A 27726-nucleotide genomic window follows, 5' to 3' on the forward strand; every position below is an offset into this window, starting at 1 on the left:
TCTCTGTATTATTCCTGTTCGATTATGTAGTTTGGGGAAATTTCTTTTCTTTCTGTTGCAAGTATACATTGTGCTTTGCTGAGATCATGGGTATATGGTATTGTTAAGGATGTTATGTAGTGTGGCGGTCTACTATTTTCCCTTCACAGGCTCTGCACTAGTGTATATGTATGTGATCATGTTCATTCATCATTGTGGAAAGGAAAAAAGGTAGAAGACATTTTGTACAGTGAAGGCCAACAAGCCCCGCCCCATGTCACACAATTGCACTTGTTGGGAAGACCTCACTTCCTTGCAAAAGAAAATCCAAGGTTGGTATATGACAAGGCTGAACAGCAGAAACACTTTACGTTGCATTGTTCCTTTGCATTCTATCCCAAACAACCGACCAAACTCCATGAAACCATGCTTTGTAGAGTTGCTGCAGCTTCACGCATGGTCGGGGGTATAGCTGGTTTCTCCCAACATACTCTGGCCCGCTGAGACTGTGGGTGTCGGAGTCTGAGTATGGCTGGATCCTTGCTGATTCGCTGCAGACGTCGCTGGCTGCACCCTTCCTGCTGCTGCTGCTGCTTGAAGCCTCTGGTCGAGAGCCTTGAGTGCTAAAGCACGTCTGCGCTCCGCTTCTTCCCGCTTCGCCATGGCCCGTCCGTTGCGATGGTTGGAAAGAAGACTGGGAAGACCTGCCTCGCCGCGTGCCAGAACCTGCTGGTTACCCGAGGCAATGTCTTCCTCGGAGAAGGGTGTACAGATCCTGACGGCGACCAGCAGAGCATAAACTTGATCGGATAGAAAGGCGATTGGTGGCTGAAGCACGTCCGGGAAGAGGCATGCAAACGCAAAAGTCTCGCTGGCATCACCCTTGATGCCTAGCCCATCGGTCGATGTGCCGGTAAGATCAGGCTGGCGTTTATAGAAGCGAAGGTAGGTCCAACTGGTCAAGAGGCCGAGCCAGGCAAGAATCGCTGCGACATGCGTGCCAAAGACAACCCCGCTGATCGTGTTCAGGAACAAAAACAGAGCGGGAAAGTGCTTCACCCGCATTTTGACCAAGCCTTTGAAGATAGTCACCGTATGCTCAGGGACAAGTTGTTTGAAAGCGACCAGGAAGGATGCTTGAATCGAGATACCGCCGCATATCTGCGTGAGGCTTGAAGTCGGTGAGTCAGTAGGGAAAGCGCAAGATGTTGTGCATTCGTCATGAGAGAACAAGGCGTACCCGCTGCTGGAGCCGCTCCTGAGGGCAGCTCCTAGAATATAGAGCGGAACAATCACCACGTTCGGGATGACGGCGATGGCTAGGATAAACTTCGCAAACTCCCGGGATCCCCATGCGCGCTCCAGGTATTTTCCGCCATAAAAGAGAGTGGCCGCGTTCAGAAGCACGGTGAAGATGTTCTGCTCCACAAATGTCGCAGTAAGGAGGGTCCACGGATAGAAAAGAAATTGTGAAGGAACGAGTGTCAAATAGGGTATAATCGGGGTGATGGCGGGTGCGCCGGGCGTGGTGTCAAGTTGCCGCCATCGGGCGATATTATACAGCAAGGAGAGGGTGAGAAGGCTGATAAGACAGATGCGGGTCGCTGGAGGGATATTGACTCGAGGCGCCATGGTGTCAGAGGACGCTCTTGCGGCTATTCAACCGCAGGCTGTTGACAGAGCCCAACGGGGGTTGGGGGAAAGGAAGTGTGGGAAGGAGAAGTGAAATGCATCCAGACCAGATGATCCGTACTACGAGCTGGACTCGCTGGTGACTAGTCGCTCGGGGCGGCGTTGGGGGGAGTTCCATTTTCGGACAAGCCTGCAAGGACGGGATCGCGTCTCTCTGATTGGATACCTTGCATGGCATCCGCAAGGCCGCCATTCATGCCTCCGCCGTGGCATTTGTTATTATTGAAAGGCAACAATGCATCCAGTCATCGGGAAACATGGATGACCAGCGGTTGTCTACCTACCACCATTGGATTTGTTGCGGAAAATAAGTTGGCGTTGAAGTTTTTGTGTATAGGACAGGATCTGCTGACAGACACCAGTCGCATCGACAATGACTCTACTGATCATTTACCTTTCATATTTCAGCCTACTACGAATCAGCCTGGCATGAACTGATAACGAGTCAAAATAACTATCGGCGCCATTTCCGCTCAATAAGCTCCCGGGTCTCCTCAATAATCCCTTCTCAGGTCTCACACTGGCTATTGTGGAAGTCTTCTAGAGAATGCATGACAAAAAGAACCCGTGTCAGGGGAGGAATTGAGATTAAACCGATCGCATGGGTCACGTGTGGCTTAAGCGCTGGGGTGTGGCTCAGCCCAAGGGAGATTTACAGTGATGTCCTAGTTACCCACCCGCCAGACTTTCTAAGTGGACCGACCATTGAAGAAAGAGCGAAGAAAGTGCAGCTAAGGTAAGCAAGCTTAGACTGCTTAGCACCGAGAGTCGTATGGGGGAGACCTTCACAGCAACCTATCTGCCGGCGGGGGGAATGGATTCCAGCCCACAATCATCAATGCATGCATGTACAGAACTCCAGAAGGATGTACAACTGATCGGCATTCCTAGCAGACGGGTGAACTGCCCCCAGATTTAGATCCAGGCTATCAGCTGGCAGGAGAAAAATTGAATCTGGGCATGAAGCAGACCACTAACTCAGATAGTCTGTGTTAAGACTGCATTTGGGTGATTTGATCTCTCATATTTAGTCATATTCTCCGAAAGTCAGTGAAATTATCGCCCTTCAACCAAGTATCATGACTTTAGGCAGTCTTTTATTCTGCAGATGAACAAGGTAAGAACTAAAGCGACATCATCTGTAGGTACCATCCCAGTAGGTACATGACCGACATCCTGCCTAAGGTATCTAACTGGCCACGATCAGTACCTTCAAGGAAGGGAAAATCAAAAATTAAAAATTAAAAACCAAAAAAATGGTGGAAAAGGAAAAAAGGCCACGAAAAATGCGCAAAATGCACAGAAATCCTGCGAACGACAAAGGGAAAGGGCCAATCGAACCATGAAAGGGCCGGTGCCGGCTAACCGGAAGAGGATAAGCGTCGAGGCCGATCGGGAGGCCGTCAGAAGGACCGAATGGAGCAGTTGGACCAGTTGGGATGGACCAGGGGCCCCAAAGTGGGTTGGAGGGCAGCTGCACGCTAGCCGTGGCCTAGACGCCACAACGAGTCAAGCCCACCCCCCGAAAAAGTCCCAGGCCCAAATGCCCACTCCCGGTGCGTTCAGCGTCTGAAACAGCGTCCCAGAGCCGCGCCTGGAGAAATTCCAGCTCTGAATTTTTCTTTTCTTTTTTGCTCTTTTTTTTTTACCCTTGGCCTGGTTGGGCGTGGTTGGACCCGTAACTCTTGACTAAACCTTTAGACGGACTTCACAGCGGCGTGGAAACTGTCTTGTCTTGTCTTGTCTTGTCTTGTCGTGACTGTGAGGGTCAAAACTGTCGAGTGTCGAAAAAAGTGCCAGTCGACCAAGTACCTACGTACCTTTACGTACCTTCTAACCTAGCCTAATTAACTAACTTGACACTGACTAACTAACCTACCCTCACTTTGTTCTTCTCGACCCCTACCACCTCCACGATCCTACGACTGTACCTTACCTGGTCTGGTCTGTTCGAACTACCTTTGGCACTAACTAACGGGAGTTCCTCATACGCTTCCCTGGGGTCATCGGCCGGTCGTGTCTTGTCTGGCTTGTCTGTCGGTCCCATAACTCTCTTTCTCCATCATTTCGTTTCATTCACCCGCTCCGGATCTGAACTGCTTCTCTTTCTTCCCTTTCTCTTCTTCCTCCCCGTCTATCCGTCCATCCGCCTTCTTCCACTCTCCCCGAAGGTTCTGGTGTTGCTCCCTCCGGCCTTTGCAGTTCGCTAGCGGGTCTGCTATCTTTAAGCCACACGTTGGTGTCGATTTCCTCCCGTCCCGATATTATTCGCTCTTCACTCCCTCCCTCTCTTCCATTCTCCCTTCAATTTGTCCCTCTGTCTCAAAGAACAGTCTTTCGTGTTCCTTTCACCATATTTCACCAACCCCGTCCAACAACAAGGCGCATGTAGAATGTGCTTTTGTGACTGGTCCTCGGTTTAGTTTTTCTCACGCCTAATCCGCCAGCCTGCGTTTTTCGTGTTTTACTCACATCCGCCCTTCCTCAAGTACCGTCTGAACTGAACGTCTCCCTTGTCACAGCCTTGGCTGCATCTTTCCCACTCGGACCCTCCCCTCTCGTCCAGAGACCTCCTGTCTCTCATTCAGGTTCTGTTTGAGAGGGAAGCTGTCAGAAGAGTTTTCTTCCTCATCTAAACCTTTGGTGCGCTCGACTTGGCAGCATCTCGGACCATTGTACTCTCCAGTCCCTGCCTTGCAGCAATCCCCGCCTTAATCCTTTGCTACCTTTCACGGAGAAAGCCTTTCGTTTTTGGCATGCTAGCGGACCCTCCACCTTACTAGCTGTCATACATGTAACAATGGCACAACCCGATCTCACATCGCATCACGTCAATTACCTAATATGGAGGTATGTATCAGAGTCCCTTTGCAACCTCGTTCTGCCGTAACACGTACCTACCATGCTGCGTCATTGGGTTTCTCGACCGTTTGTATGCATTGCTAACTTCCATATAGGTATCTTCAAGAGTCAGGTAATATTCTTTCCCTATGATTTGGTGCTTATCCTTTCTTCACGGGAAAAGCAAACTAACTTTCCCACAGGGCATGGCGAGGCTGCACTCACCTTACAGCGCGCGTGGAATCGTGACCCGCAGAGTTTGCCGTTTGCCCCATACATTAAAACTCATGCTCTAGTATCCCTGGTACAAAAGGGCCTGCAGTATCATGAACTAGAGCATTCGCTCGACAGGGTATGATATTCATTGATATTTTTGCTACGCGCCTCAAGATTTTTCGAGTAACATGCATACACAAAAAAACATAAGAACTAATAAAATGAACAGGATGGAAATCCTACGGCCTTCACATCGTCTGACTACTTTTTCGGGCCTACGCCGCTGGAACCCGAAACTGAAAAGGGTCAAAGTGGCCCCGGAGAGGCAGGCGTTGGCACAGACCAGGCGCCTGTCTCGCCTACAAGCAAAGTTCCGCGAGATGGCGGCGTGATTAACGGTCACTTGACGGCCGAGGCGGCGGCGGCGGCACCCCAAGCACCAACAGCACCAGCACCAGCACCACCTCAAGCTCCCGCCGGCGTGAAGAAGCCGCACAAGAGCGGAGAGACCAACGGTGATGAAACTCCCATGGAAATTGACACTAATGGAGTAACGACTGAAAATAAGTCCGAGGTAGTCGATGAGTTGCCTCCAAAAGCCGACATGGAGGTGGACGGTGACGGAGATGTGAGCATGGGCGGCCGACCGGATTCGCAGGACCAGGAACCAGAACCAGCACCAGTACCAGCACCGGTGGCGCCGACCTTCACGTTAACCACCGGCCACAGCGTTGGCGTCCAGATCACCCCCGCCAAGGCCGCCGACCTTGGGCCCAACACCGCCATCCTCGATCTGGCTAGTGACGATCACGTGACTCGCACCCTCTGGCGCCCTCGGGACCCTACTACCGTCGTGGCCGCCGGTGATACCTTCTGCAGCCTGTGGAGGCTGTCTTCATCCTCGGATCCGGTACAGGAGAAACTCGTAGCGAACAAGGGGGATAGCACCTGTGTTTCGGCTGTCGCCTGGGACCCATTGGGCCAGAAGCTGGCCGTCGCGACCTACAATGACATGAGAGGCTCCATCACCATGTATGACGTCTCTGGAAATGCGGTCGATCTTCTTCCCGAAGTACCGCGGATGATTACTGGGTTGCACTGGGCGGAAAGCGGGTCCCATTTGATCGTGGTTGCCTCGGACAGCCGAATCTCTGAGCTAGCGCTCTGGGACGACTCATTACGACCGGACGAATTCCCATCGCCTCAGGTTATCGAGGGATCAATCTTTGACCTTTGTTGGTTGGGCTCCAACCAGGCTTTTGCTTGTGGTAACGGGACGGTCTATCAATGCGATGTCGATTCGAGTATCCACATCGCCAAGACGTTCTCATCTGGCGACCCTGACCAGCCGTGGTCATTCATCCGCTGTGCAAATGCCGGCTCTTCATCCGTGGCGGTAACTGCATCTTCCGCCAATGCTACACTATGGGTGCCTACCCATGACATGCGCCATGAGGGTGCCCATGAAGGCGACATTACGGCCATCGAGCTGAAGCCCAATATGGAACAGCAGCAACAACCAGAAACAGCACAAACAATCGTTTTGGCCACTTCCTCCACCGACGACACGGTCAAGGTATGGCATTTGGATCTGGAGTCCAAACAGTTCAACTGTATCCACCGATTGTTTCTCGGCCCGTCGGCACCCGCTCTCGCTAGCACTTTCTCTCCCGACGGATACGCCCTTGCTGCTGCCAGTAAAGAGAGTTTGTTCATCTGGAATGCACAGCGAGGAGGCACTGCGCTGGCCACATGGAAAGTGCCGGGTCCCGGAGAGCAGAAAAAGGAGGAAGAGTCTAGTCCCATGGTGAATGGACACAATGGCACTGCGGAGTCGGTGCCGGATCGCAGTCTAGCGTGGGATACCGATGGCAAAAAGCTTGCTTTTGGCTATGGAAACCAGGTATGTCGTCCTGGCCGTTACGTGTGAAACATTGTCACTGATTATCGTTCAATAGCTGGCCATCGTAAATCTGCAGCGCTGATTCTTACGAGACGTGCGAGCCGGCTGCGTTACGAACTTTTACTTCTCGATAGTACATTAAGAAAATGGTAAATAAAGCCATCCGATACACATTTGACGTTATTATTTTTGCGACGAAGGCAGGCCGGACTCATCCCTAGCCGGGTGCTGCACACTTAGCGTCGGCACCTCTGCTAGCGCTCGTCTCTCCGCTCCCGGTTCTCGGCAGGCCCCGACGTGCCATGATGTGGGAGCGTGTTCAGACATCCTTGTCACTCCAGAGATCCTTCAATCTACTTTCAGTACCATAATCTCTAGTTCTACCCCCATGATTTTGGATTAGACCATACTAAACGGCGCAGCTTGGGTCTTCAGGAAAAACGCGGTGGTGGTTGGCAACTCTACATGGTTACGGTGGCTACATTGACTTCTTTCTCTTTGCCTCTTTACTTTCTTGCACTGTACCATTTCTTCTTGGACAGATCGATCAGTGATCGCCCTAAGCTCGGTCTTCAGGCGAATGATTCAGCAGCCTTCTCATCCGCTGCGGTGTGGGATGATACGTTTGATACCCAATCACAATATCTCATTCCCGCCTTCGTCCTCATCGACCAGCGTCCCATTCCTGCCGAAAATTCATTTCATACGTATTTTGCCCGTGTCTTCTGTCTTTCTTCCCTTCTCAAAGTGCGATTCTGCTCTCGGATGCGAAAAACCTCCTCGACGTCCTTCCATCCTCGCATCCATGCCGTTATTCCCTCGAACAGGGCTTCGCCGTCGCCCTCGACCTCTTCGACTTTGCATTTCGCCCATCTTCGTTGGCCATTTCGCCGTGAGGCAGCATTCTGTTTCTTAGCGGCAATCAATAGGCGCTGTTTGTGCCATTCATCCACCCAACTCTCGAGCCCTCGTATCGTGCCTTGGATCGCTTCCCGCTCAGCGGTGTCTTCGAGGATGTCTGTATTTCTATGATTACAGGATATGTTAGCGATCCTGGCCACAGCATAAACCGACAAGTCCCTGGGGTTCCTCACAGTTCGTGAATTTCATCATCTAGTTCGCCGATCTTCCGGGCTAGTGTTTCGCGTTCTCGTGTGAGCAACTCATATATCTCGGACGACTCCTTGCGACGACGGTCGAATTCCACTTTGAGTGTCGTAACCTCTCTCAAGATATCCTTGAGAGGAGGGTGTGACATCTCTTCGAGCGAAGCGACAGAATTGCCCAAATCTTGGGAGTCGGTCGTGGAGATGGAAGCGATGGAGTTGGACTGTCGGGAATGGCTTATAGGACGGCATCGGGCGAGCTCTTGCGTCAAGGCTGGGCGTGGGTCCAGCAGGGACTCGAGGGTCTCGAGACAGTGATGAAGGGTCATGGAGTCGGATTTGGAGGTCGGATTGAAGTGGGATGCCAGATGGGCTAGTCTTGTGAGACGCGCGGAGACGGGAGCGGCGGTGTTGTTGGAGTCGAGGATATGGGAGGCATAGTCGGGGTCCGTGAGCGCCATGTCCCAGATCTGGCCCGCTACCGAGGAAGGAGGGGATAACTCATCGTAATGAGATGGAGGCGGGTGTTCCATGGTTGGCTAGGGTTAGGACCATGTAATCTAATGATTTGATTGTTTCTCAGAAAGAGGTTCAGTAAATACAGGCGTGCGTGATGAAAAGGGTAGTAGTCGGTAGCAAGGAGGGATGTCGGGCTGCAGCCAGGCTGCACGGGCTGCAGGAATATACGTGTCTTGCGCTGTCAGTATGAACGATGAGATGTGGGTAGCTTTCTGTTTATAGGCCCAGGTGCAGAACAACTCACTCTAGTGCGGTCAGTTATGATCTGGCTGTGGAGTTGTTGTGTTCGAGAGAGTGTAGAGGGGACAATCAGCCAGCCGCGGGCGACGGGGATTACTTCCACAGCAACCGGGGCAAGGATGACAGGGATTGGAAGAGCAGAGAAGAAGGAACAGGCAGATCCCAGCTGAAGAGCACGTGCGCCCTCAGATCTCCCCCAAAGATGATCTCGATTCCCGATGGGTAGCAGCAAACACAAACACTGCCACCTGCAATAAAGATACGTCGGCAGGCTTCCTTCAGAGAGAAAAAGACGGTCAAACCGGTCGATTCGATCAACCTTCGATAACCATTCCTTCCATCCACGCTAGCCCGCTTTGGGGTCCCAGAAGTCGAATTGGCCAACAATTTGCCGCCTGCCATTTGAACCTCGACGATCTGTCATCCTTCCTATAAGAGATAGTCAGTCCTGTTGGTTATCTCTGTTAGTTTGCAACTGCTCATATCGCCCAATAAATTGTGGAGCTGCGACGGTATCGAGTAGTTGTTTGATTAAATCCTCCCCAATTTACTCCGTCCCCAGTCAGCACCGCAAATACTCCGATCCTCCGGCTTCCCGAACTTAGCCTCTTTTTATTTCTCAATCAAATCCCCCCCTCCTTCTCCTCCCCGCACAAGTCGAATTCCCATCGCTTTCGGACTCGCAAAGATGGCGCCACCTGTGAGTACCTCTTCCTTTTGTTCTACAGGCAATCACTGTTCCCATTCTTGCTACTCGACGAATTTCCCCGCGGAGGGTCATTTGATATGATACTGATTTCATGTCCCCATGTGACTCACGCAGATTACCGTCGTGCCGTCCCTCGAGACCGCCAGCGAAGTTATCGCCCAGTCGAAAAATGCGCAATTTCCTCCTAACCTCCTTCCGTTGACTACGTCGATTCCGGCCGACCTGTTGACCCCCACATTGGCTTATCTGAAGATCGCGGAGAAGTGAGTGGCGCTCGGCAAGATGGCCACATGGCTTGCGGGCAAGCACAGATGCGCTAACGTGGTCCGCTTGTCCAGATCTAAACTGTCCTTCCTCTACGAGAGTGCTGCGACGACCGAGACTATTGGCAGATACAGTTTCGTCGGTGCTGGTATGCAGCAATGTCCTTCAATGCTATAGTGTGGCGGGGTAGTCTGATAGACTGACGAACTCTGTACCTCCGTCTAGGTCCCCGCAAAATCATCAAGACCGGTCCCGGTCATGGCCCCGAGTGCGACCCCATGCCCATCCTGGAGCAGGAACTCTCTGGCTTTCGGGTTGCGACGGTGCCTGGCTTGACACTGCCCCCGCTCACTGGTGGTGCCATTGGATACGTGGGATATGACTGCGTGCGGTACTTCGAGCCCAAGACGGCTCGGCCGATGAAGGATATCCTCCAAATTCCGGAGTCGCTATTCATGCTGTTCGACACGATTGTCGCCTTCGATCACTTCTTCCAGGTCGTCAAGGTCATCACATACATTTCCATTCCCGGCAACGACTCGGAACTTGAGTCCGTCTACCGCCAAGGACAAGAGGTTCTCCAGCGGACCATTGACGTCCTTCTTCGACCAGACTACGCTCTTCCGCCCCAAGGCCCGATCATTCAGAACCAGGAGTACACATCGAACATTGGACGGGAAGGATACGAGCGCCATGTTACACGGCTCAAGGAGCACATCTCCAAAGGTGATATTTTCCAGACGGTGCCGTCGCAGCGGTTGTCCCGGCCGACGTCGCTCCATCCCTTCAACCTCTTCCGTCACCTGCGCACGGTCAACCCGTCGCCGTATCTCTTCTACATTGACTGCGAAGACTTCCAGCTGGTGGGAGCCAGTCCCGAGCTGCTGGTCAAGGAGGAGAAGGGACGGATTATCACGCACCCGATTGCGGGCACGGTGAAGCGGGGGAAGACGCCCGAGGAGGATGCGGCACTGGCCAACGAGCTGACCAGCAGCATCAAGGACCGGGCGGAACACGTGATGCTGGTGGACCTGGCGCGCAACGATGTGAACCGGGTGTGCGACCCGATCACGACGCAGGTGGACCGGTTGATGGTGGTGGAGAAGTTTTCGCACGTGCAGCATCTGGTGTCGCAGGTGTCGGGCATCCTGCGGCCGGAGAAGACGCGGTTCGATGCGTTCCGGTCGATCTTCCCGGCGGGCACGGTGTCAGGAGCGCCCAAGGTGCGGGCGATGCAGCTGATTGCGGAGCTGGAAGGCGAGAAGCGCGGAGTGTATGCGGGAGCGGTTGGCTACTTCGGGTATAACATCGCCAGCGCGGATGGCCAGACGGAGATGCCGGGGGCGATGGATACGTGCATTGCGCTGCGGACGATGATGGTGAAGAACGGGGTGGCCTACCTGCAGGCGGGCGGAGGCATTGTGTTCGACTCGGACCCGTACGACGAGTACGTGGAGACGTTGAACAAGCTGGGGGCGAACATTGCATGCATCAAGGGGGCGGAGGCGAAGTATTTGAGTCTGGAAGAGGAGAGTCGCCGTGCGTAGATGATGCACCGGTTGCCTTGCTTTTCCTTCTTGCCCATTTCTTTTTATATTCCATTTTCTGAGGTTAATATTTTTCCATTCATCCTTATGTTCTACGATTCCAGGGTTTTGCATGTGTCAGGAAGAATACCTGATAGATTATGAATTTGAGAGCATCTAACAGTACTAAGGACTTACTATGAGATTGTTAGAGTTTCTAGGGGTGAAGTAAATAGTAGTACGTAGTTTGAAGATAGTAAATATGAGTTTCATTAGATTGAGTCTACGGTTTGAAGAGGGGAGAGAAGGTCAAGCCCGACGGAACACGACGGACTGCCAATCCTGCTGCCTGGATGCATCCCCGGGAATTACATGGAGATACGAGATCGAAGATACTATCTAGATAGGCCAGTAGATTGTCAGATACGAGTTGACCCCGGGGGGAGGGAGTCCAGTTCAATTTCATTCCTTGCTTTGGGGAAGATTCTGGATGAATCATCAGTTAGTAGTAAGTTAACTACTTTACAGGGCAGCAAGGGTTTTGCTGGTCAGGAACGTGTTTTGGGGGGGGGAAGAGAGGGGACTGACTGCTGCAGTGACCCGGCCGATGACGTCGGTGGATACTTCCTACTATTTATATAATAATACCCAGATGAATCAATATTTTTATTCTATGTTTTTTATGTGCTGGTTAACACAGGGCATGGTTATACTGTAAGAATAATTCGTACTGTAGAGGCAAAAGTAATAATAATATAAGCACCGCCCCCGAACCAAGGTGGCAAGGCAAGAATCACCAATCGTTGTACGGTGTATGTATGTATGTAGGATTTGTCCGGAAGGCGAGGAATTAAACAGATGGTGTCATTTTGAAGAAATTCTGCCATGGTCTGATTGATACTTGACTACTTTTGTAACTGTCTCCATCTTTCCCTTGTTGTGGACCCTTATTTTCTTTTCCCTCCCTTCATTCTACTTCGCTATAGTCAATACATTGTATTGTACTGCCTGATCAGTACCCACGCCCTCAATTAACAATTCCCTCCTACTCTCCATCCCTTATTTCTCTCCCCCGGATTTCGATTTCCATTTTCGAGATTGTCAAATATCCTATTTGAGTTCTTCAACCCTTTTAAACCCTTCTGGAAACGAATTGGGCAAAAGAGAAGAAACAAAAAGTAAAACGGTCGTGGTTTGGATAAACTTTGGCTGGATTGAGGCTTGCGTCGTCATCTCCCGGTGTGAGTGCCCACCAAAACTGACTCTCTCTCTTTCTTTCTTTCCATCTGGTACAATCAACATCAATCCCTCTCTCTCTCTCTCTCTCTCTTTCTTTCTCCATCCATTTGAACAGTCTTCCTGGAACCCTCTCCATTCTCATCCCGTCCCCATCATTCCCTCCTTTTCCCCGTTGTGCAAGCGATCATCATCATCCATCTCTCTTTCCCCCCCCCCCTGTTTTCTTGTTAAATTAAAATAACTAGTTAGTTAACTACTGGTGTGCATCCGGCTTACATACTCCGCCGGAGTTCCTCTTCAGTTCAGCCACTCGCCAGACTCCCCCGACCTTAACGCCTTAAACAGCCACCAACTGACTGACTGTTACTACTGTCTCTCTCTCTCTCTCTCTCTCTCTCTCTCTCTCACACACACTCACCTTAATCTCCTCCTCGTCCTCCTTCACCTCTACTACCTCTACTCCCACTTCTCACTCCCCATCATCCTCCCCCACTTTCACCGCGCGATAAGGAGAGACGGGCTGGCTCTGCTCCCATCGCACTTACCTCCCCAAATCTCTCTCTTCTTCCCCCTCCCAAGCCATCGCCCGTGTGTCGCGCGTTCCCGTCCACTTCCTCCCCCCCGCGAAGGGATTGAGATCCGAGTCCGTCATTGCGAGGGTCCAGTTCCCGCCGTTACAACCTCCATCCCCCACGCCACATACACCCACCTACAATCAACCTCACCCCCTATCCACCAACTCGCCACAATGTCCAAAGTTGTGCGCAGTGTCAAGAACGTGACCAAGGGTTATTCCTCCGTTCAGGTCAAAGTTCGAAATGGTACGTCTCCGTCTGTTCCTTCGGTCCGGGGTTTCTTGGGGTCCTTCGCAATCGGGCATCATGCTACGGTGTCGGTCGGGACGGTATCCCTGACAAAAGGTCGGATTTGACATTCGGACTCTGCTAACATGTGAATTCGCTTCGTACAGCCACAAGTAATGACCCCTGGGGCCCTACGGGGACCGAAATGGCAGAGATTGCTGCCTTGACGTTTAGCAGGTAGGCCACTTACTCCCCCACCATTGGCTCCCGTGGTCCTCGATCGAAGCTGACGCCGGTGTAATCATCTAGCCCGACCGATTTCTACGAGATCATGGATATGCTGGACAAGCGCTTGAACGACAAGGGCAAGAACTGGCGCCACGTACTCAAGTCATTGAAGGTCCTCGATTACTGTCTACACGAAGGCTCCGAGTTGGTCGTCACCTGGGCCCGAAAGAACGTCTACATCATCAAGACCTTGCGCGAGTTCCAGTACGTTGATGAGGATGGTCGAGATGTTGGTCAAAATGGTAGGCTCCCCCTATTTCGTGGATTTGCTTTTCCCCCAATTCGTGTGGTGGCTAACTCATCCCTGGGCAGTCCGTGTTGCCGCCAAGGAACTCACATCCCTCATTCTGGACGAAGATAGACTGCGCAGTGAGCGCTCCGACCGCAAGTTGTGGAAGTCCCGTGTGAGCGGACTCGATGATCAAGGCTATGGGCAGGAACCGCCGCGCCGTGAGCGGCGGGAGCGTCGCCGTCCGACCAATGATGACGAGGATGCCGAGTATCGGTTGGCCATTGAGGCGAGCAAGTACGAAGCCGAGGAGGAACGCAAGCGCCGCGCCAAGGAGGCCGGAGCCGAGGATGACGAGGACCTGGCTCGGGCGATCAAGCTCAGCAAGGAAGAGGAAGAGCTGCGCAAGCGCGAGTTGGAGGAGAGCAATGCGCAGTCGCTCTTTGACGACGCTCCTGTGCCGACTGCCCAGGCACAGCCCACTGGCTACAACCAGGGCTATCAGCAGCAGAACGCCGTCGACTGGTTCGGCAACCCCATCAATCCTCAGCAACCCCTGAGTACGGGCTACCTGAACAACCAATATGCGCAGCCCACTGGATTCCAGGGACAGATGACGGGTATGCCCAACGGATACGCCAATGGATTCCAGGGCCAGCCCTCCGCATTCGATCAGAACCTTTATGGACAACAGCAACAGCAGAACTTCCTGCAGCCGCAAGCAACGTTACAACCGCAACACACTGCCTTCAATACCAACAACCCTTGGGGTGCTACCGGCAGCACCGACTTCTTCTCACAACAGCAGCAGCAGCAGCAGCAGCAGCAACAGTTCCAGAATCAGCAACAGCAGGACAACTTCCTGTCGACCGGCACCAACAACCCATGGGCCACTAACCAGCAATCGGCGGACGCGCTGAGGCCGATGCCCACTGGATCCAACAACCCATTTGCGCAGCGTACGCAGCAGCAGTTCCAGCCCAAGCCCGCACAGACTGGACCCCCGTCATTGAACACGTTGGCCGAAGAGCGAGCCACCACTTCGTTCAACCCAATCGCCAACTTCCAGTCCCCACAGAACCTTGCACCGCCACAGCAGAGCTTCGGACCTCCGAAGAGCACACCTCCGCAAATGCAAGATCCGCACCGCGCCCAGCTCAATGCGCTGCTGGCGTCTGGCGAAGGCCAGGACACTTTTGGCAACACTGGCGATCTTCGTATTCCTGCGCAGCACACCGCTCCTGGTACATTTGTCAACTCCGCTGGTCAGGGTTTGGATCGGTTACGGGCAACACGCACCGGCAACAACCCATTCTTCGGCCAGCAGCCGCAGCAGCAGCAATTTGTGCCGCAGCAGACGGGCTTTGCACAGCCAGCCAACAACCCTTGGGGCGGACAACAGGCGTACCATCAACCTCAACAGGGTGGCAGTTTGATAGACCTGTAGAAAGAGGTGATGATACGCGGTTGGGAGAGAGGTTCGTGATGGTTTTTGAGATATCTAGCCTGATCAGGCTTGGGTTTTTATGTTTTTTATCATTCCATTTCTTGCTAGCTGCAGTTGTAGGAGTCGAATCCGGATACCAATTTTCTTGTTTTTGATGCATGTCTCGACATCTTTTACAGATGGTTGCCACGCTGGTCTACCAGAGGCACTTCTTTCACCTACGAAACACCCCCGTCTCGCTTTCGAGAACACCACCACGACGATATTTCCTTACACCATGCAAATCAATCAATTAATATCTACCTCGCACTTATCATTCCCTTTGTCCATCCGTGACCGCTTATCACCACGCACGCTGATTCATCTATATGTCCGTCCTCTGACCTCACCTTTATCCACGGAATTCTATATACCCTGTTTCTATTCTTTCTTCCCACGAATGACTCTGATCTTGAGTGTTATTTCTCTCATTCTCGCCCTCCTTTTGATGTCTCCTACTTCTACTTCTTTACTCTCTTCACATTTCATACGATATCGTCTTTTAGTTCTCTCTATTCTGGTAGATACTTTTTTTTTCTATCTAATCTAGGTTAGGTTAGGTTAGGTTAGCATAGCTTAGGTTAGATTTGAATGGATATATATTATGATGGAAATCTGACTACTACTAGTAATAGTATTGTTCTTATCTGTTTGTTGACTGGCTTTGATTGCTTTCTTAGCAGAACCTAATCTGACGTGGAATTATACTACTTACTTCAGTACTAAAATTACGCTATACTACAAATCGATCATCTCTACTACTACTGCTACTACTTAGCTAAGTCAGTTAGTACTGGTAGTAATAAGTAGTTGAATCCAAATACATATTAATAAATATTACTAGTTAGTTAATTAGTTAGTTAGTTAGTACTTACTTAGTTCCCTTACACAATTCCCAACTCAAAGTAATGGACCTTAAAAACTAGTTCCAGCTACTAAATAGTTACTACTTAGTACTTAGTAGTTATCTTTAAAACATCATAGGATATTTAGCAAGCAAGGTAGTAAGTAAGTAGTATTGTTTTGAAATCGGTAGATAATTTAATTGAAACTAGTAGACGGGCTTAAGGTAAGTAAGTAAGTAAGTAGTTTAGTAAACTTGTCAATTGTTCCTACTAGTACTAACTACTGGATCATTATATCGAAATCAAAAATATCATCCAGGAACCAGGTAAGTATAATATTGTAGTTCATGTTTCAATTACTTAGTTATATTTTTTTGGTTGGTAATGTTAATAATGAATTACTTTAATATTAGGTAGGTATATAGATCATTTACTACTAACTACTATTACTACTTACTAAGAAGTTGAGTGGTGATGTTATAATGGGAATTGTATGTTACATCCCTGTGTTGCATTATCTACATCATTTACCCCCTCCCCTTTCCTCTCTCCTCTTTGATACTTGGTTCTGGATGAGAAGAGGGGAAATAGATGATGAAACATTACTTCAGTTGCAATTCGTAGTCTACCGATTGGTTGCATTGCATTGCATCGAGCTTTGAATTTTGATTTCTTGGATTTGATTTCTGATCGATGGAACCTGGATGAAACGCTGACATCCACACACGCGCCCCTTAACCAATGACCTAACCTGACCTACCCCTACCCATAAGCAATGCATTCATTCCCAGGAAAAAGAGAAAAACACCCCGTCCGAACCAAAAAAAATATCATATCATACCCATACCATAGCGTATCGTTATCCAACATGAGACATAAACCTACCCCTGTCCTGGCACACCATGTATCCCATTGCAGCCGGGTACGCCAGAAAAATGACGAGCAAAATATAGCCGTGACATTAAGGCTAGAACAGCCAAAGGATTATCCTCCCCGCTCTCCAAACTGTCTAGCCCATTCTTCGTATTCTTGTAACCCTTCCCTGCTCACACTAGGACGGATAGAAAGTAAGCTCGCCTGGAAGTCCTGAAACCGTATTGGCCGGATCTGGTCCATAGGGGTGTGCAGGAGCGCTTCGCCTAGGTTACGGAGGGGACCCATGGCTGCGTCTTTGGCGAGGGCGGTCATGTCGGAGCCTGAGAAGCCTGTCCATATAGCTGTTAGTTTCTGTATTCATTGTATACATGTAGGGGGAGTTGCAGATGTTGCCTACCTTCAGTGACTTGAACCAGAACTTCGATATCCTCGTCGGAAAGTTCATGGATCTGGTGACTGAGCAGTTTCCGTAGTTGTTGTTCGCGAACGTCGTGCTCCGGGAGAGGGATGTATTGTCGACGCACGAATCGACGACGCGCAGCTTCGTCAATATCCCAGGGCATGTTTGTGGCCGCGAGGACCAGCACGCGGCTGGCGTCGCCGATTTTCTTGTCCTTTTGCTCGCGACCGGCTGCTGCCCGCTGCAGGTCGGACCATTGAATGAGAAACTCCGTCTTCGATCGCCGGGAGGCTTCGTTCTCGGTTCCTGATGACCGGGCGGAGAGCAACGAGTCGATCTCGTCGACGAAGATGATGGATGGAGCGAGGGCCTTGGCGAGTCCGAATAGAGCACGCACGAGCTTCTCGCTCTCACCATGCCATTTGGAAGTCAAGGTCGATGCGGAGACGGAGAAGAAGGTCGACTTAGATTCCGTAGCGACTGCGCGTGCCAACATAGTCTTGCCTGTGCCTGGAGGCCCAAACAGAAGCATGCCGCGGGCAGGCTCACGTAGACCGGAGAAGAGATCAGGCCGGAGGAATGGGTAGACCACGGCTTCTTTGAGCGCCTTTTTCGCTCCATCTAGACCTGCTATATCGTCCCAATGAACTTCGTCGCCGCGGACGACTATATCGTTCAGGATCTGCCGAGCAGCAGTGACGTCTACCCCCTTGGGAAGCCTGTTCAATATATCCAAATACATATCGTCCTCGTCTTCTTCAGCATCTTCCTCCTCTGGCTCGGTAGACTTAGGGCCCAGCGATTCCGGATCACTCGACGGTGGCGTTATGGTCCGCTTGAGCTGTGGCGTTGGTCGGACCGGGCTGTTGCCCGATAACGCCATTCGATCTAAACCTGGAACCAATGCATCCTCTGTAGATGATGTAGGGGCGAGGCGGGGACGCGATGTTGACTTAGTCGGTGGCCGGCTTAAGCGCTCCGTGGGCTCAACAGGCCGTCGGGGGGAAGATGAAGTTGGATTGGCCGACCTCAATGCTACCGGCTTGGGCTTAACAGATGGCTTCGGCGGAGGTTGCGAACGAACAGCGTCTTTCGCATCAGGTCCTGCGGAGGCGGACTGCGAACGAGCAGACGACCGCAGCTGACTCTCCGCAGTTGGGGTGCGAGACGCGGAGACTGTCGGTGTCGTCGAAGGAGTGCTCGATGCCGACTTCTTCGCAGGCGACCGCCGGACAGGCTGGTCCGACACGCGGGGCTTTCGTCCGGTGCGACGGCTATCTGGATCGTCTGTTGGTGGATTCGATGCTTTCCGCGGGACATGCCCATCTCCAGAATGGGCGCGAAGGGGTGCCGGCTCCCTTCGAAAGCTGGGGTCATTGGAGGCGCTCTGGCGGGAGGACGCGAGAGCGGCATCGCTGGCAGTCTTGTCGGGCGAAGAGGGAGTGTTGTAGATACTCCCCCAGGCCAGCCCAGCGGCCTGAGAAGCTGCGGCCGGCCGCAGCTCTCTCCGTCGGGAGGTGTCTTTCTTCTTGCCCAATTTCTTGAAATCACTGGTACGCAGGGTGAACGGCATGATCTTCCGGCGCTCGGGACTGGGGGTGCGGGAGTCCGTTTTGCCCGAGGAATGCGACTGGGTGCGCTGAGCGGGGATGGGGATGGGCCGGGACGAAGCCGCGGCGCTGGGTTGAAGATCGCTCCTGATGGAGTCGGAGCTGACGGTGGTGGTCGGGGGCGGGCGACCGGGGATAGTGGGGGGTTTGGAGAGATCGGTATATCCGACCGCGGGGACGGTGCCGTCACCAATCCAGCCCGGAGTGGTTCGAGGAGGCGATCGACCGGCGGAATCCTTTCTGCTTTCGCGGAGGGCCTGCAGGAGATCGACCCGCTCGCGGCATTGAAGCTCGAGCTGGCGGATGGACTCTTGAAGGGCACGTTCGGTCTCGTTTTTGGGAGTGTACTTGGAGGGGACACGATAAGCGTTGTGATAGTAGATCGTTTCCAGGGCGGAGCGCCAAGATCTCAGGGCTTCCTCTTCATTTTGCTGTTTTTGCCGATCGGGGCAGGTAAGTATTAGTGTGGAAGGGAGATGGGGGGTCTGTGAGATGGCAAAGGAGGAATGAAGGGGGGGAAGTAGTGGAAGGTAGCATTGGTAAGTCACGAACCTGGCCTTCAAAGTAGACGGCAGTGGAGCACATCAGGTAGCAGTCATCGTAGGTCTTCTGGAGCGAAGACGCCGGCTTGGGGCGCATCATGCATCCAGCGCTGGGGAAAAGGCGGAATGTGCAGGACCCGCCCGCAAGATGAGAGGATAAGGATGAGGATGGAAGATGAGGGGAGAGGAAGAGGAGAAGAGGAAGAGGAGGGAGAGGGATAGAAGGAACGAGAGTATGCGATCAATTGAATGACAGGAAGATAGAAACACTCTCAAGCATGGGAGGGAACGTTAAGAAAGAAGAAGTAAGAAGTAATAAGTAACGAGGAAAAGAAAAGTGCCAGAAAGAAGCAAGGAAAGAGAAGCAGCAGCAGAACGACAGAATCCGGCGGCGGTTTTGCCCTCCCCAGTTTTCTGCGTGACGTCGTTGGTTACCGGCTTTGGCGGCCATGCGGTTTTGCTTGGGAATCGCCCCTCGAGACCCCCCAGAGTCCCTACAACTTCATTTATTCCATTCAAATCATGTCTCACCGTGTCTCGGAAGCTGATTCATGCACACAAAAAGAGCCATGGATAGGTGTAGGTAGATAGGTAGATAGATAGTATGGTCATCCCGGTCCTCTATAGCGTACATACAGAAACATCCGCATCCAACCCGACAGATGCGCAAAGTTGTATCCGAACATTAAAATTTGGGGGCACAAAAAAAAAGAAAGACGTCCAACCAGAACTACTTATAAAAATGCAACTCGAGGATCAACCAGAAGAAGTGAAAAACATATAGGAAACTCGTCCAGATGTTCCCCTGCATGCCAACGCCAGTAGTAACGCGATTGAAGCACGAATTGAAACATACGCCGGGCCCTTCTTTTTATGCTCAGGGCCCAGATCCAAGCACTCAAAACAATAATAACGAACAAGCAGCACTCACCAACATCCCGGGAGGCCTGAATTCATCGTCCATCAAGCCCAGCCATCAGCACCCCGTTCATAACAGATAAATACACGTCAGAAGGTTAAGGTTCCCCATTCGGAGTCGGTCAAGGATCCCTCCTTCTTTCCTGGTCCGTTCTCTATTTCGTGATCGCCCGGGCTTGCGTTAATTAAGTCCGAAAGCCTCGGCAGTTGGCGCAATCCCCCCGACGAACGAGAACAAGAGCGGACGGAGAAAGAAGAGGAAGGGAGAAAGGAAGAGGAGGTCAAGGAGAAGGGGATGATAGCTGCAGAAAGCTTCAACCCGCCCGTAGCTCAGTTGAGCTCATTTCAGCCTGCAGCGCTCGATCGGGTCCGTCCTGCGCACGTGATGCTCGCAAAGGACGAAGATTTTGTTTTGTTCTGTTTTTGACTGCTTGTTCAACAAGACTATCTTTTTTCTTTCGTTTCGTTTCTTTTCTTTTTTCGGTTTTGCTTTTCGTCGGGCTTTCTTCCTATTCATGTGACTAATGGTTTCTTGGGGAATGGGTCTTTTTTTTCTTGGGTCCGCGGACGAGTCAGGTCGGAACCAGAGGTCAAAAAGGGTCGCTGAGCTGGATTGTGTCGGATTCATGCGATCGGGTCGTTAGCTAAAGCCGTGCTTGCATCTAGCTGTCCACCTGGCCCTTGAAGTAGGCCTTGGCCATCTCATACGAGGTCCTGTAGGATCGCGTCAGCAACCGTTTTCAATGCGCAAGCGTCGGGGGTAATTTTGCAATGGGTCCGTCGGAAGTTGCAAGGAAACTCACCAGCAAATGGCAGTGCTGGGCATGGTAGAAATAATGCGGGGGCGAGCGCCACGCAGGAATCCCTTCCAGCCAAACTGCCGCTTGATAATGGCCGCAGCGTTGAACAGACCCTTGGCCGACCGGATCTCCTCGTTCTGGGCCAGCCCTCGGGTCTGCAGCAGCGTCTTTACAACGTCAAGCGGGGTGGTGATACCGGCGGCGAATGCACCCGCCAGACCTCCCGCCATGCAGTGCGTGAACGGGTCGTAATCCTGCGACGGGTTCATGACCTTGGAGATGGACTCGTAGGCGACAAACTGAGTGGCGGTGAAAGGCACCGTCATGCAAAGCGTAGTGGGATAGGATACGTAGAACGCCTGGAGACCCTCTGTCTTGTAGACGGAGCGGGCGCATTGAAGGATACTCTTGTGTACCGAGCCATGGACCTGCATGCGTTGCTTGATGACTGCTTCAGTTAGCCAACACCCCAAAAACAGACTAAGAAGGATGGAGCGCAAATGGCGCAGTACTCACCATCGAAGGGGTTCATCAAGGCGTCGCTAGCAATGGTTGCGGACGCACCGCTCAGCGCTTGGCATCGTCAGCAATTGCACCAAAATCATCGCACCTCCAAGCGAAACACCCAAACCTACCAGCTGCTACGGGGTGATGCCCATCGTCCACGTTTCCACCGGCCATCTCCTTAACAACCTCGTATGTACCAAAGTAAACGGCATGAGCCGGACCTAGAAATTCACCAAGTCAACCTCCACCGCGATAGCACCCACAACGGCGCGCCCGGAATTGTCGCACTCACCAGCACCAACAATAACACTCGAGACGCCCTTCCATAGCGTCCTCCAGCCTTCAATCCGGTAGATGGTCGAAACCGCATTAGTCAAGCCTGTGTAGAGCCCGCCGTTCGAGGGATGCAGGATTTGCATGCGTGTCTGTACGAACCCCACCATTAGCCCACCGCACCCGCAAAGTCCAACAGAAGAGATGAAGCGATCAATCTCCAGCACCTCCAACCCATCTCAAACCTCCCCTACAAGCATCAACGTACCTTCAGCAAGTCGACCGGATACATAACAGAGTGTTCCTAGAACAGCCAGGCACCCATTAGCACAACCACCGGAACCCAGTCACTAATTCACCACGGTGTTTTCCACATACTGCTATTCCTGCAAAAGCGCCAGCCAGCATATTCCGGCCTAAGCCGTAGTTCGAGGGGAGGGCTTCATAGCTATTATCAGAATGGAGGGTTAGCTGCGGATTCCAACACCGAAAGCAGATCGTTTCCAAATAACGCTCCGGAAAATGCAATAATTCGGACAGCGCAGTCAATCGCAGGTAATATCTGCTGACGAGATAGTCCCTGCAGATAGCCTTGCGCGAACAAGCGAAATCGCCACGAATACGAAAGGAGAAAATAACACGGTCGACATACTCGTATTCCTGCCCGGGAATCTGCTCGGGAGACGCCATGGAGCTTGATTGATTTGGTATCACAGCTGCTGTCGCTATAGAAAGAGGCGATTTTAAATTCTTCAGAAGAAGAATCGAATATCAGACAGCTCGGGGGGGATGGTCGAGCTTGGGAGTGTGGAGGTACTTGGTCGAGGATGGAAATGCCGACGCAGAAAAACGGACTTGCGGAGCGGAGAGGAAGCTGGACTCCGAGAGGAAGAATATCGGGCGGAAGGGGAGGGAGCGAGACGGAGGGGAGGCGAGGAGAGGAGAAGGTAGAATCAGCCCGATTACAAGACGAGGAGGAAGAAGTTATTCAATGCCTCAGAGGGAGGGGAGTAGAGGAGAAAGGTGAGAAGAGGAGAGCAGAGGACGGACTGGCGAAAGATAGGAAATAATAATCTTTCTGGACAGTCGGGAATTTCTTGCTGCTGAAGGTGAACTAAAGGAGCAAAGCAAGTCCCGGGTCATTAATACCGTTCGGAGGTGGTTTCAACCTGTTTCACCGGGCCGAATCCCCGCGAGGATGCAGCTGTTGCAGTGGTATTGACGATGTATCAGTCAGTATGCACAACAGTCCCGCCCGGAGCAGCAGTAATTTATTTGTTAGTTAACTTAGTTCAGCTTTCTCATAACTAAACTACTCCCAAGTAAGTAGTAGATAGATAGATAGTAGGTAAGATAGTCACAGGTAAATATATTGAGGGAGAACTTTCACCAGTTCGTCCCTTCGGTAAAATTAATTTGATGGAGAGATTGATAAAATCCAGCCTTGCCTCCCCTTCCCTTCCCTTCCCTTCCTTCCATCCTGATTCCTTGTGTTTTCTAGCCCGCTTCTCCCCAATTTATCCTTACCCAATTTCCACCCACTATTTGCCTATCCTCCGCATGATAACTAAACATTATTATTATCTATCTTACCTACTAAACGTGTTCCTCGGAACTACCCAAAAATTTCCATTTTTTCTTTTTTTGCCATTTGCCATGCACACAGACACACAGGCACACACACACAGACTGACTATCTACCTGCTGAATCAGCATCCCCGACCTAGACTGCCTCTAGACAATTTACCTTACTAACGAACCTCCAAAGTACCTAGGCAAAACTGACTAACTACGACAGATCCGATGACGGAGCCCCATCCATCTCCATAACCCAACCGACTACTCCGAAGTACTCTTGAATAATGAATAATGAATTCTTTTTCGCCCCGATCCATCCATTCAGCATAAAAAAAATCCAGCGACATTAAACCGGTAATTTCCCATAAAAAGCATCAATCAAATCTATTACTTAATCTAATCACCTGGGAAAAAAAATCCTTTCTCCTTCTTCTTTCCCCGGCACGAAGCGAACAGACTATTGCTTTACTCCGTAGTTAGTCAGGTAGATGGAGACTAAGTAAGCAAACCGCCGAAGCACGGAGGAATCCATTTAATCAATCAATCAATCAATCAATCAGTCACAAAACTTCGGCACGGCACACCGCGGCGCCGCATGCCAGCCTGTGCAGATGATCTCTTTTTTTCTCCCTTTCCTTTTGGTTTTGGGGTGGGCCGGGCTCGGTTTGGCTTATCTGATTGATTAACACTTTCCACTTTCCACTATCCAACTTCTTTTGGACATATTCTAGAATAATGAAATTTCCCTCTATTATTACTATTTTTCGCCACGGGTTGTTTTTTGGGGTGCTGGCTCGGGGTTAAGTTCCTTTTATGGATATGCCTCTCTTTTTCATTATTTTACTTTTCAATAGGATAGTATATGTCTGGCTCGGGGATACTGTAATGCAAAGCAAGGCCTGAAAGGGCTGAGGCCGAGTAAGTCATCTAGTTGGCGCCGTTGACTGTTGGGGATTTGGCATTTGGCGTTTGGCACTACTACTACTTACTAGATAAGTTAAGGTAACTGGCTAGTAAACTAGTATCTAGTGGATCATCGCTGTCTGACTGAATGACTTGCTACGTGGGATCAATCAGTGTAGGAGGTTTACTCTGTGTACAACTTTCGCAGTTCTTCATTCTCTCCACCAGTACCGAGATTTCCATTCTATGGCTAATTTGACTAGCTGGTGCATAAGTATAGATACCTTGTCAGTTGTAATAGTTGTTAACTTTAATCCTCCGTATAAGGCATCTACCTACTCGGACATTCTCTCTTCATACAATCTCCCACAACTTGTCAATTTTAGACACCTACCCACCCGGCTCAGTCTGTTCACATCATGTGCATGCCTCTCAAATACATCCCTCCCCTCTTCGAGGCGTTGAATATGGAAATGTCAAACTCAGGTAGTACTAGTCCCCTGACTAATATGTTTCGAGGAATAAGATGTGGAAGAAGAAATATATGACAAGTACAGCACAGAAATCGCCCAGAAGTAGTTGATACATACGAATAACGAACCATCCAGGAAAACATCAGGGACGCCGGAGTGTGAGAGAGAGAGTTGTTTAGATAGATAGAAACCATATGCGCTGTCGTCATGCACGTCGTGAAGCTCGTCCACCGGCTGAGGAAGTAGTGGGGGAGGGTGGCGCCTCAACAGGATGTAAGTTCGATCATTCTATATACTGTAGTCTACCATTCCACGTTGAAGGACCATTCCCCTGGAAATTGCATGTCAGTATACAGAAATGTCTATCAAACTCACAAGGGACATACCGTTTTTCAAGTTCTCTGCAGTATCGCTGAGGAGGATCACCCGGCGCTTGTTACAGTACGCCGTCTTGTCCAGGATGTCGACCTTCAAATTCGCCAGCTCCGGTACGGGCTTTTCAAACATCTCACTCAGGCTCTCCACCGCCATTTCCAGATCCTTCTGGTTATCTTCGAAGATCTCCGTCAAATTGTTGCGGGCGAGGTAGTAGGCAAAGGCATATGTCCACTTCAGCGTCTGGCGACATTGCTGTAGTGCCTGCGATGCGGTATCGAGGAACTGCACCTCGATCCATGAGAGTCCAGACTGCGACTGCAGGCTCGTCATCTTCTTCTCCGTCTTAAGATACAAATCTTTGTCCAGCTTGGCGGACTGTTCATGGTTGGCATAGCGGTTATAGTAGTGGAGATATCGCTCCAGCGACGCCCGGGATCGCGCCTGCGCACTTCGGGCATCTGATCCAGATTTCTCCTCGTAGCGGTTGCAGTTATACCAGCTAGTGCCATGTTCAGACCACAGTCCCATGCACATCCAGCAGAATTCGTGCTTGCACTTGCGACACGTCATGTGGTTGCATCCACCATTTTTTTCGATCGTTGAGTGGCATCGGGGACACTCCTTGGTGTTGGCAGAGATCCAGTTCGCCGTCTCGGAATCATCTTCGCACTTCTTGAGCCACATTTTCACCAGCGTGCAGGGTGCTGGCTGGTGGTCATTTAGTGTGCACCCAAAGCAGAAATAGTGCCTACAGTCGCACTGTACAGTGGGTACGACACGACGAAGATCACGCTGCTTTATAGGACAGTCAACCGCGTATTCACAGTTGGGCGCCGGGCACCATTTGAGGTTGTCTTTATCATCGACGTATGTTCGTGTAAGAAGCGCGTGGTATCTGAAAAGCGTCAGTAACAGGGCAAGTAAAGGACATGCTGCAATTCTCACCTCTCCTTGAGATCGTTTGTCACCAGAAGACCTAATGACTTTGAGTCCACAATCATATTGCAGCTATCACTCGGGCATTCTATCCTCGCTGCTTCACCCTCCTCCCGGATCTTCTGTCTCAGATAATGACGATAGCAATCCACACAGAAGCGGTGCCCGCAACGCATGGCATATGTCTCAAGGTCGTCCCCGTCCTCGCAGCAGATGTCGCACACGAACCCTGGTATCACTTCAGTCTTTGGCGTTCCATCAAAGTTGGTGCCGAGGCCTGCCTCCTCCAGCGTCTTCTCGGGATGATCCATGTATGACTCGATCAACTTCTCCCGATTCCATCGTCCATAGCGCAGCAGAATAGCCGACGACTCCGGGGGCAGGCCAAGGATCGAGGAGACCTCGTTAATCTGCAGGTTCTGTTCACGATCGATGTCCTCCGGGCTCAAAACAGTAAACTCAACCTCATAAGGCTTTCGTTTCGTCGCGATGATATCCTTATCTTTAGAGAATCCGCCGTCGAAATCGTCGCCGAAGTCTGTACAGTAAGCAAGAAGGATTTCGTCAGCATGACCATCTAACCAAAGAAAAGTAGTCAACCCGATCACTAACCTTCCCCAAGACTCTCGACATCACTTCCTTGGGTATCCAGGAAATCATCCGGGCTCGACCCGACACTCATGAAGTCCTCATCCGACTCCATGCTGGTAGACGCCGGAGTATCGATATCCTCCTCCTCCTCCTTCGATCGCACGGGAACCGAAAAGCTACCAGGAGTCGCTATGGTATAATCAGAGTCAGGGTCCTGGACCGCGGGCTTCTGCTTTTTGCGGGAGGATTGGGCCGAAGAGGAGGTTGCGGTGGCGGCAGGCGAAAGGGCGACGGAAGCCTTGGTGGCGGCTGTTTTGGGTTTGTTATCTACAAGCGTCGCCGCGGCCGCCTTCCTCTTTCTCGTGAGGGGAGGCGTGGTGAAAGCGTTTCTGCCCGTGGCAAGCCGGTATTATGTGCTGACGCGAAAAAAAGGTAGGCCTCGAGATGGGATGTCGAGACCTCTTTTTCTCGAGACAACACACAGCCCGCAGCCTACCGGAAATAGCAGGAACTTTGGTAAGAAATAAAAAGGAGGGGGGGAAATACGGAAATACCCTGATGACAATAATAAAGAAGAAAACAGGGTAGAGGTAGTAGGAACGAGGGGAACAGGGCAGCACTAGCCCTCAGCCGATCGTTGCGTGGAGAGAGCTTAATGATGTTTCAATCAACTGCTTGGGCAAAAGGGAGGGGCGGGTTGTGTCACTAACAGCCGGGCGGACGTCACGGGAGGGATTCTGGGTGTGGGGTCCGTTTTTTCTGGATTCGATTGAACTGCAACAGTGGATTCGATTCAAAAGGGGAATATCAGAAAAGAAAGAAATAATAAAAAAGGTGGATTCCGGTCCGAAAATATCTTCTCAGTATTACTGGGATCCCCTATTTCGCGGAATGATTCAGTGGGTGAAAAAAAGGAAAAAAGGGAATGATGTATCCCTTTATTATGCTCGATCGCGGCTCCAAATGTTAGGGACTTGGCAGGGTCAAACTGCAGCAGGAGGCCCAAGTTCTAAAGTAGAGGGGGATGAACTCCACCAAAAGAGCCAAACGAGCCAA

The 27726-nt window shown here is 51.3% G+C and overlaps 8 protein-coding genes across 8 annotated transcripts; 3 read left to right on the forward strand and 5 right to left on the reverse strand.

Moving 5' to 3' along the window:
* Positions 1 to 87: 87 nt before the first annotated feature.
* Positions 88 to 1671, reverse strand: BO79DRAFT_208772 (rhomboid family protein). Its single transcript, XM_025682458.1, has 2 exons — positions 1220 to 1671; positions 88 to 1150 (listed from the first exon to the last, which is right to left on the reverse strand). The coding sequence occupies exons 1-2, from the start codon at positions 1609 to 1611 to the stop codon at positions 430 to 432; spliced, it is 1113 nt and encodes a 370-aa protein (XP_025540360.1). The 5' UTR covers positions 1612 to 1671; the 3' UTR covers positions 88 to 429.
* A 2424-nt stretch (positions 1672 to 4095) lies between these two features.
* BO79DRAFT_11352 (WD40 repeat domain-containing protein) lies at positions 4096 to 7023 on the forward strand. The gene is made up of 5 exons (XM_025677922.1): positions 4096 to 4521; positions 4629 to 4645; positions 4716 to 4864; positions 4958 to 6631; positions 6687 to 7023. Exons 1-5 carry the CDS (start codon positions 4472 to 4474, stop codon positions 6711 to 6713), a joined length of 1917 nt encoding a protein of 638 aa, XP_025540361.1. The 5' UTR covers positions 4096 to 4471; the 3' UTR covers positions 6714 to 7023.
* Positions 7024 to 7168: 145 nt separating this feature from the next.
* On the reverse strand, positions 7169 to 8270 carry BO79DRAFT_244976 (uncharacterized protein; the record flags this gene model as incomplete). Its single annotated transcript, XM_025685428.1, has 2 exons — positions 7169 to 7657; positions 7726 to 8270. 2 exons carry the CDS (start codon positions 8268 to 8270, stop codon positions 7333 to 7335), a joined length of 870 nt encoding a protein of 289 aa, XP_025540362.1. The 3' UTR covers positions 7169 to 7332.
* Positions 8271 to 8830: 560 nt separating this feature from the next.
* Positions 8831 to 11235, forward strand: trpE (anthranilate synthase TRP2). Its single transcript, XM_025688536.1, has 4 exons — positions 8831 to 9196; positions 9320 to 9468; positions 9544 to 9617; positions 9695 to 11235. Exons 1-4 carry the CDS (start codon positions 9185 to 9187, stop codon positions 11014 to 11016), a joined length of 1557 nt encoding a protein of 518 aa, XP_025540363.1. The 5' UTR covers positions 8831 to 9184; the 3' UTR covers positions 11017 to 11235.
* Positions 11236 to 12982: 1747 nt separating this feature from the next.
* BO79DRAFT_254274 (epsin) lies at positions 12983 to 15001 on the forward strand (the record flags this gene model as incomplete). Its single annotated transcript, XM_025686053.1, has 4 exons — positions 12983 to 13055; positions 13205 to 13274; positions 13347 to 13567; positions 13638 to 15001. 4 exons carry the CDS (start codon positions 12983 to 12985, stop codon positions 14999 to 15001), a joined length of 1728 nt encoding a protein of 575 aa, XP_025540364.1.
* A 1556-nt stretch (positions 15002 to 16557) lies between these two features.
* On the reverse strand, positions 16558 to 19607 carry BO79DRAFT_193681 (putative AAA family ATPase). Its single transcript, XM_025680995.1, has 3 exons — positions 19324 to 19607; positions 17159 to 19202; positions 16558 to 17090 (listed from the first exon to the last, which is right to left on the reverse strand). Exons 1-3 carry the CDS (start codon positions 19411 to 19413, stop codon positions 16870 to 16872), a joined length of 2355 nt encoding a protein of 784 aa, XP_025540365.1. The 5' UTR covers positions 19414 to 19607; the 3' UTR covers positions 16558 to 16869.
* Positions 19608 to 20603: 996 nt separating this feature from the next.
* mrsA (putative mitochondrial carrier protein) lies at positions 20604 to 22637 on the reverse strand. The gene is made up of 8 exons (XM_025677925.1): positions 22464 to 22637; positions 22190 to 22259; positions 22080 to 22115; positions 21831 to 21963; positions 21667 to 21759; positions 21548 to 21604; positions 21035 to 21479; positions 20604 to 20945 (listed from the first exon to the last, which is right to left on the reverse strand). Exons 1-8 carry the CDS (start codon positions 22499 to 22501, stop codon positions 20894 to 20896), a joined length of 924 nt encoding a protein of 307 aa, XP_025540366.1. The 5' UTR covers positions 22502 to 22637; the 3' UTR covers positions 20604 to 20893.
* Positions 22638 to 25067: 2430 nt separating this feature from the next.
* On the reverse strand, positions 25068 to 27073 carry BO79DRAFT_146161 (RING finger protein; the record flags this gene model as incomplete). The annotated part of the gene is made up of 4 exons (XM_025678442.1): positions 25068 to 25096; positions 25152 to 26038; positions 26089 to 26617; positions 26692 to 27073. Coding segments are annotated over 4 exons (1827 nt in total), but the record flags the coding sequence as incomplete, so codon positions are not given.
* Positions 27074 to 27726: the final 653 nt, after the last annotated feature.

This window comes from Aspergillus costaricaensis (genome assembly GCF_003184835.1).
Source record: "Aspergillus costaricaensis CBS 115574 unplaced genomic scaffold BO79scaffold_13, whole genome shotgun sequence".
NCBI classification, from domain to species: Eukaryota; Fungi; Ascomycota; class Eurotiomycetes; order Eurotiales; family Aspergillaceae; genus Aspergillus; species Aspergillus costaricensis.

Bases quoted from the DNA above. Each gene is read 5' to 3' on its own strand.
- BO79DRAFT_208772 (XM_025682458.1), bottom strand. From the start codon at position 1,611: ATGGCGCCTCGAGTCAATATCCCTCCAGCGACCCGCATCTGTCTTATC. The intron at 1,151-1,219 runs GTACGCCTTGTT...ACCGACTTCAAG, and splicing joins AGGAGCGGCTCCAGCAGCGG to CCTCACGCAGATATGCGGCG.
- BO79DRAFT_11352 (XM_025677922.1), top strand. From the start codon at position 4,472: ATGGCACAACCCGATCTCACATCGCATCACGTCAATTACCTAATATGG. The intron at 4,865-4,957 runs GTATGATATTCA...TAAAATGAACAG, and splicing joins TAGAGCATTCGCTCGACAGG to GATGGAAATCCTACGGCCTT. The intron at 6,632-6,686 runs GTATGTCGTCCT...ATCGTTCAATAG, and splicing joins CTTTTGGCTATGGAAACCAG to CTGGCCATCGTAAATCTGCA.
- trpE (XM_025688536.1), top strand. The intron at 9,469-9,543 runs GTGAGTGGCGCT...CCGCTTGTCCAG, and splicing joins TATCTGAAGATCGCGGAGAA to ATCTAAACTGTCCTTCCTCT. The intron at 9,618-9,694 runs GTATGCAGCAAT...ACCTCCGTCTAG, and splicing joins ATACAGTTTCGTCGGTGCTG to GTCCCCGCAAAATCATCAAG.
- BO79DRAFT_193681 (XM_025680995.1), bottom strand. From the start codon at position 19,413: ATGATGCGCCCCAAGCCGGCGTCTTCGCTCCAGAAGACCTACGATGAC. The intron at 19,203-19,323 runs GTTCGTGACTTA...CGGCAAAAACAG, and splicing joins CCGTCTACTTTGAAGGCCAG to CAAAATGAAGAGGAAGCCCT. The intron at 17,091-17,158 runs GTAGGCAACATC...CTATATGGACAG, and splicing joins TCTGGTTCAAGTCACTGAAG to GCTTCTCAGGCTCCGACATG.
- mrsA (XM_025677925.1), bottom strand. From the start codon at position 22,501: ATGGCGTCTCCCGAGCAGATTCCCGGGCAGGAATACGA. The intron at 22,116-22,189 runs GTATGTGGAAAA...TGGCTGTTCTAG, and splicing joins GCGCTTTTGCAGGAATAGCA to GAACACTCTGTTATGTATCC. The intron at 21,964-22,079 runs GTACGTTGATGC...GGGTTCGTACAG, and splicing joins ATCCGGTCGACTTGCTGAAG to ACACGCATGCAAATCCTGCA.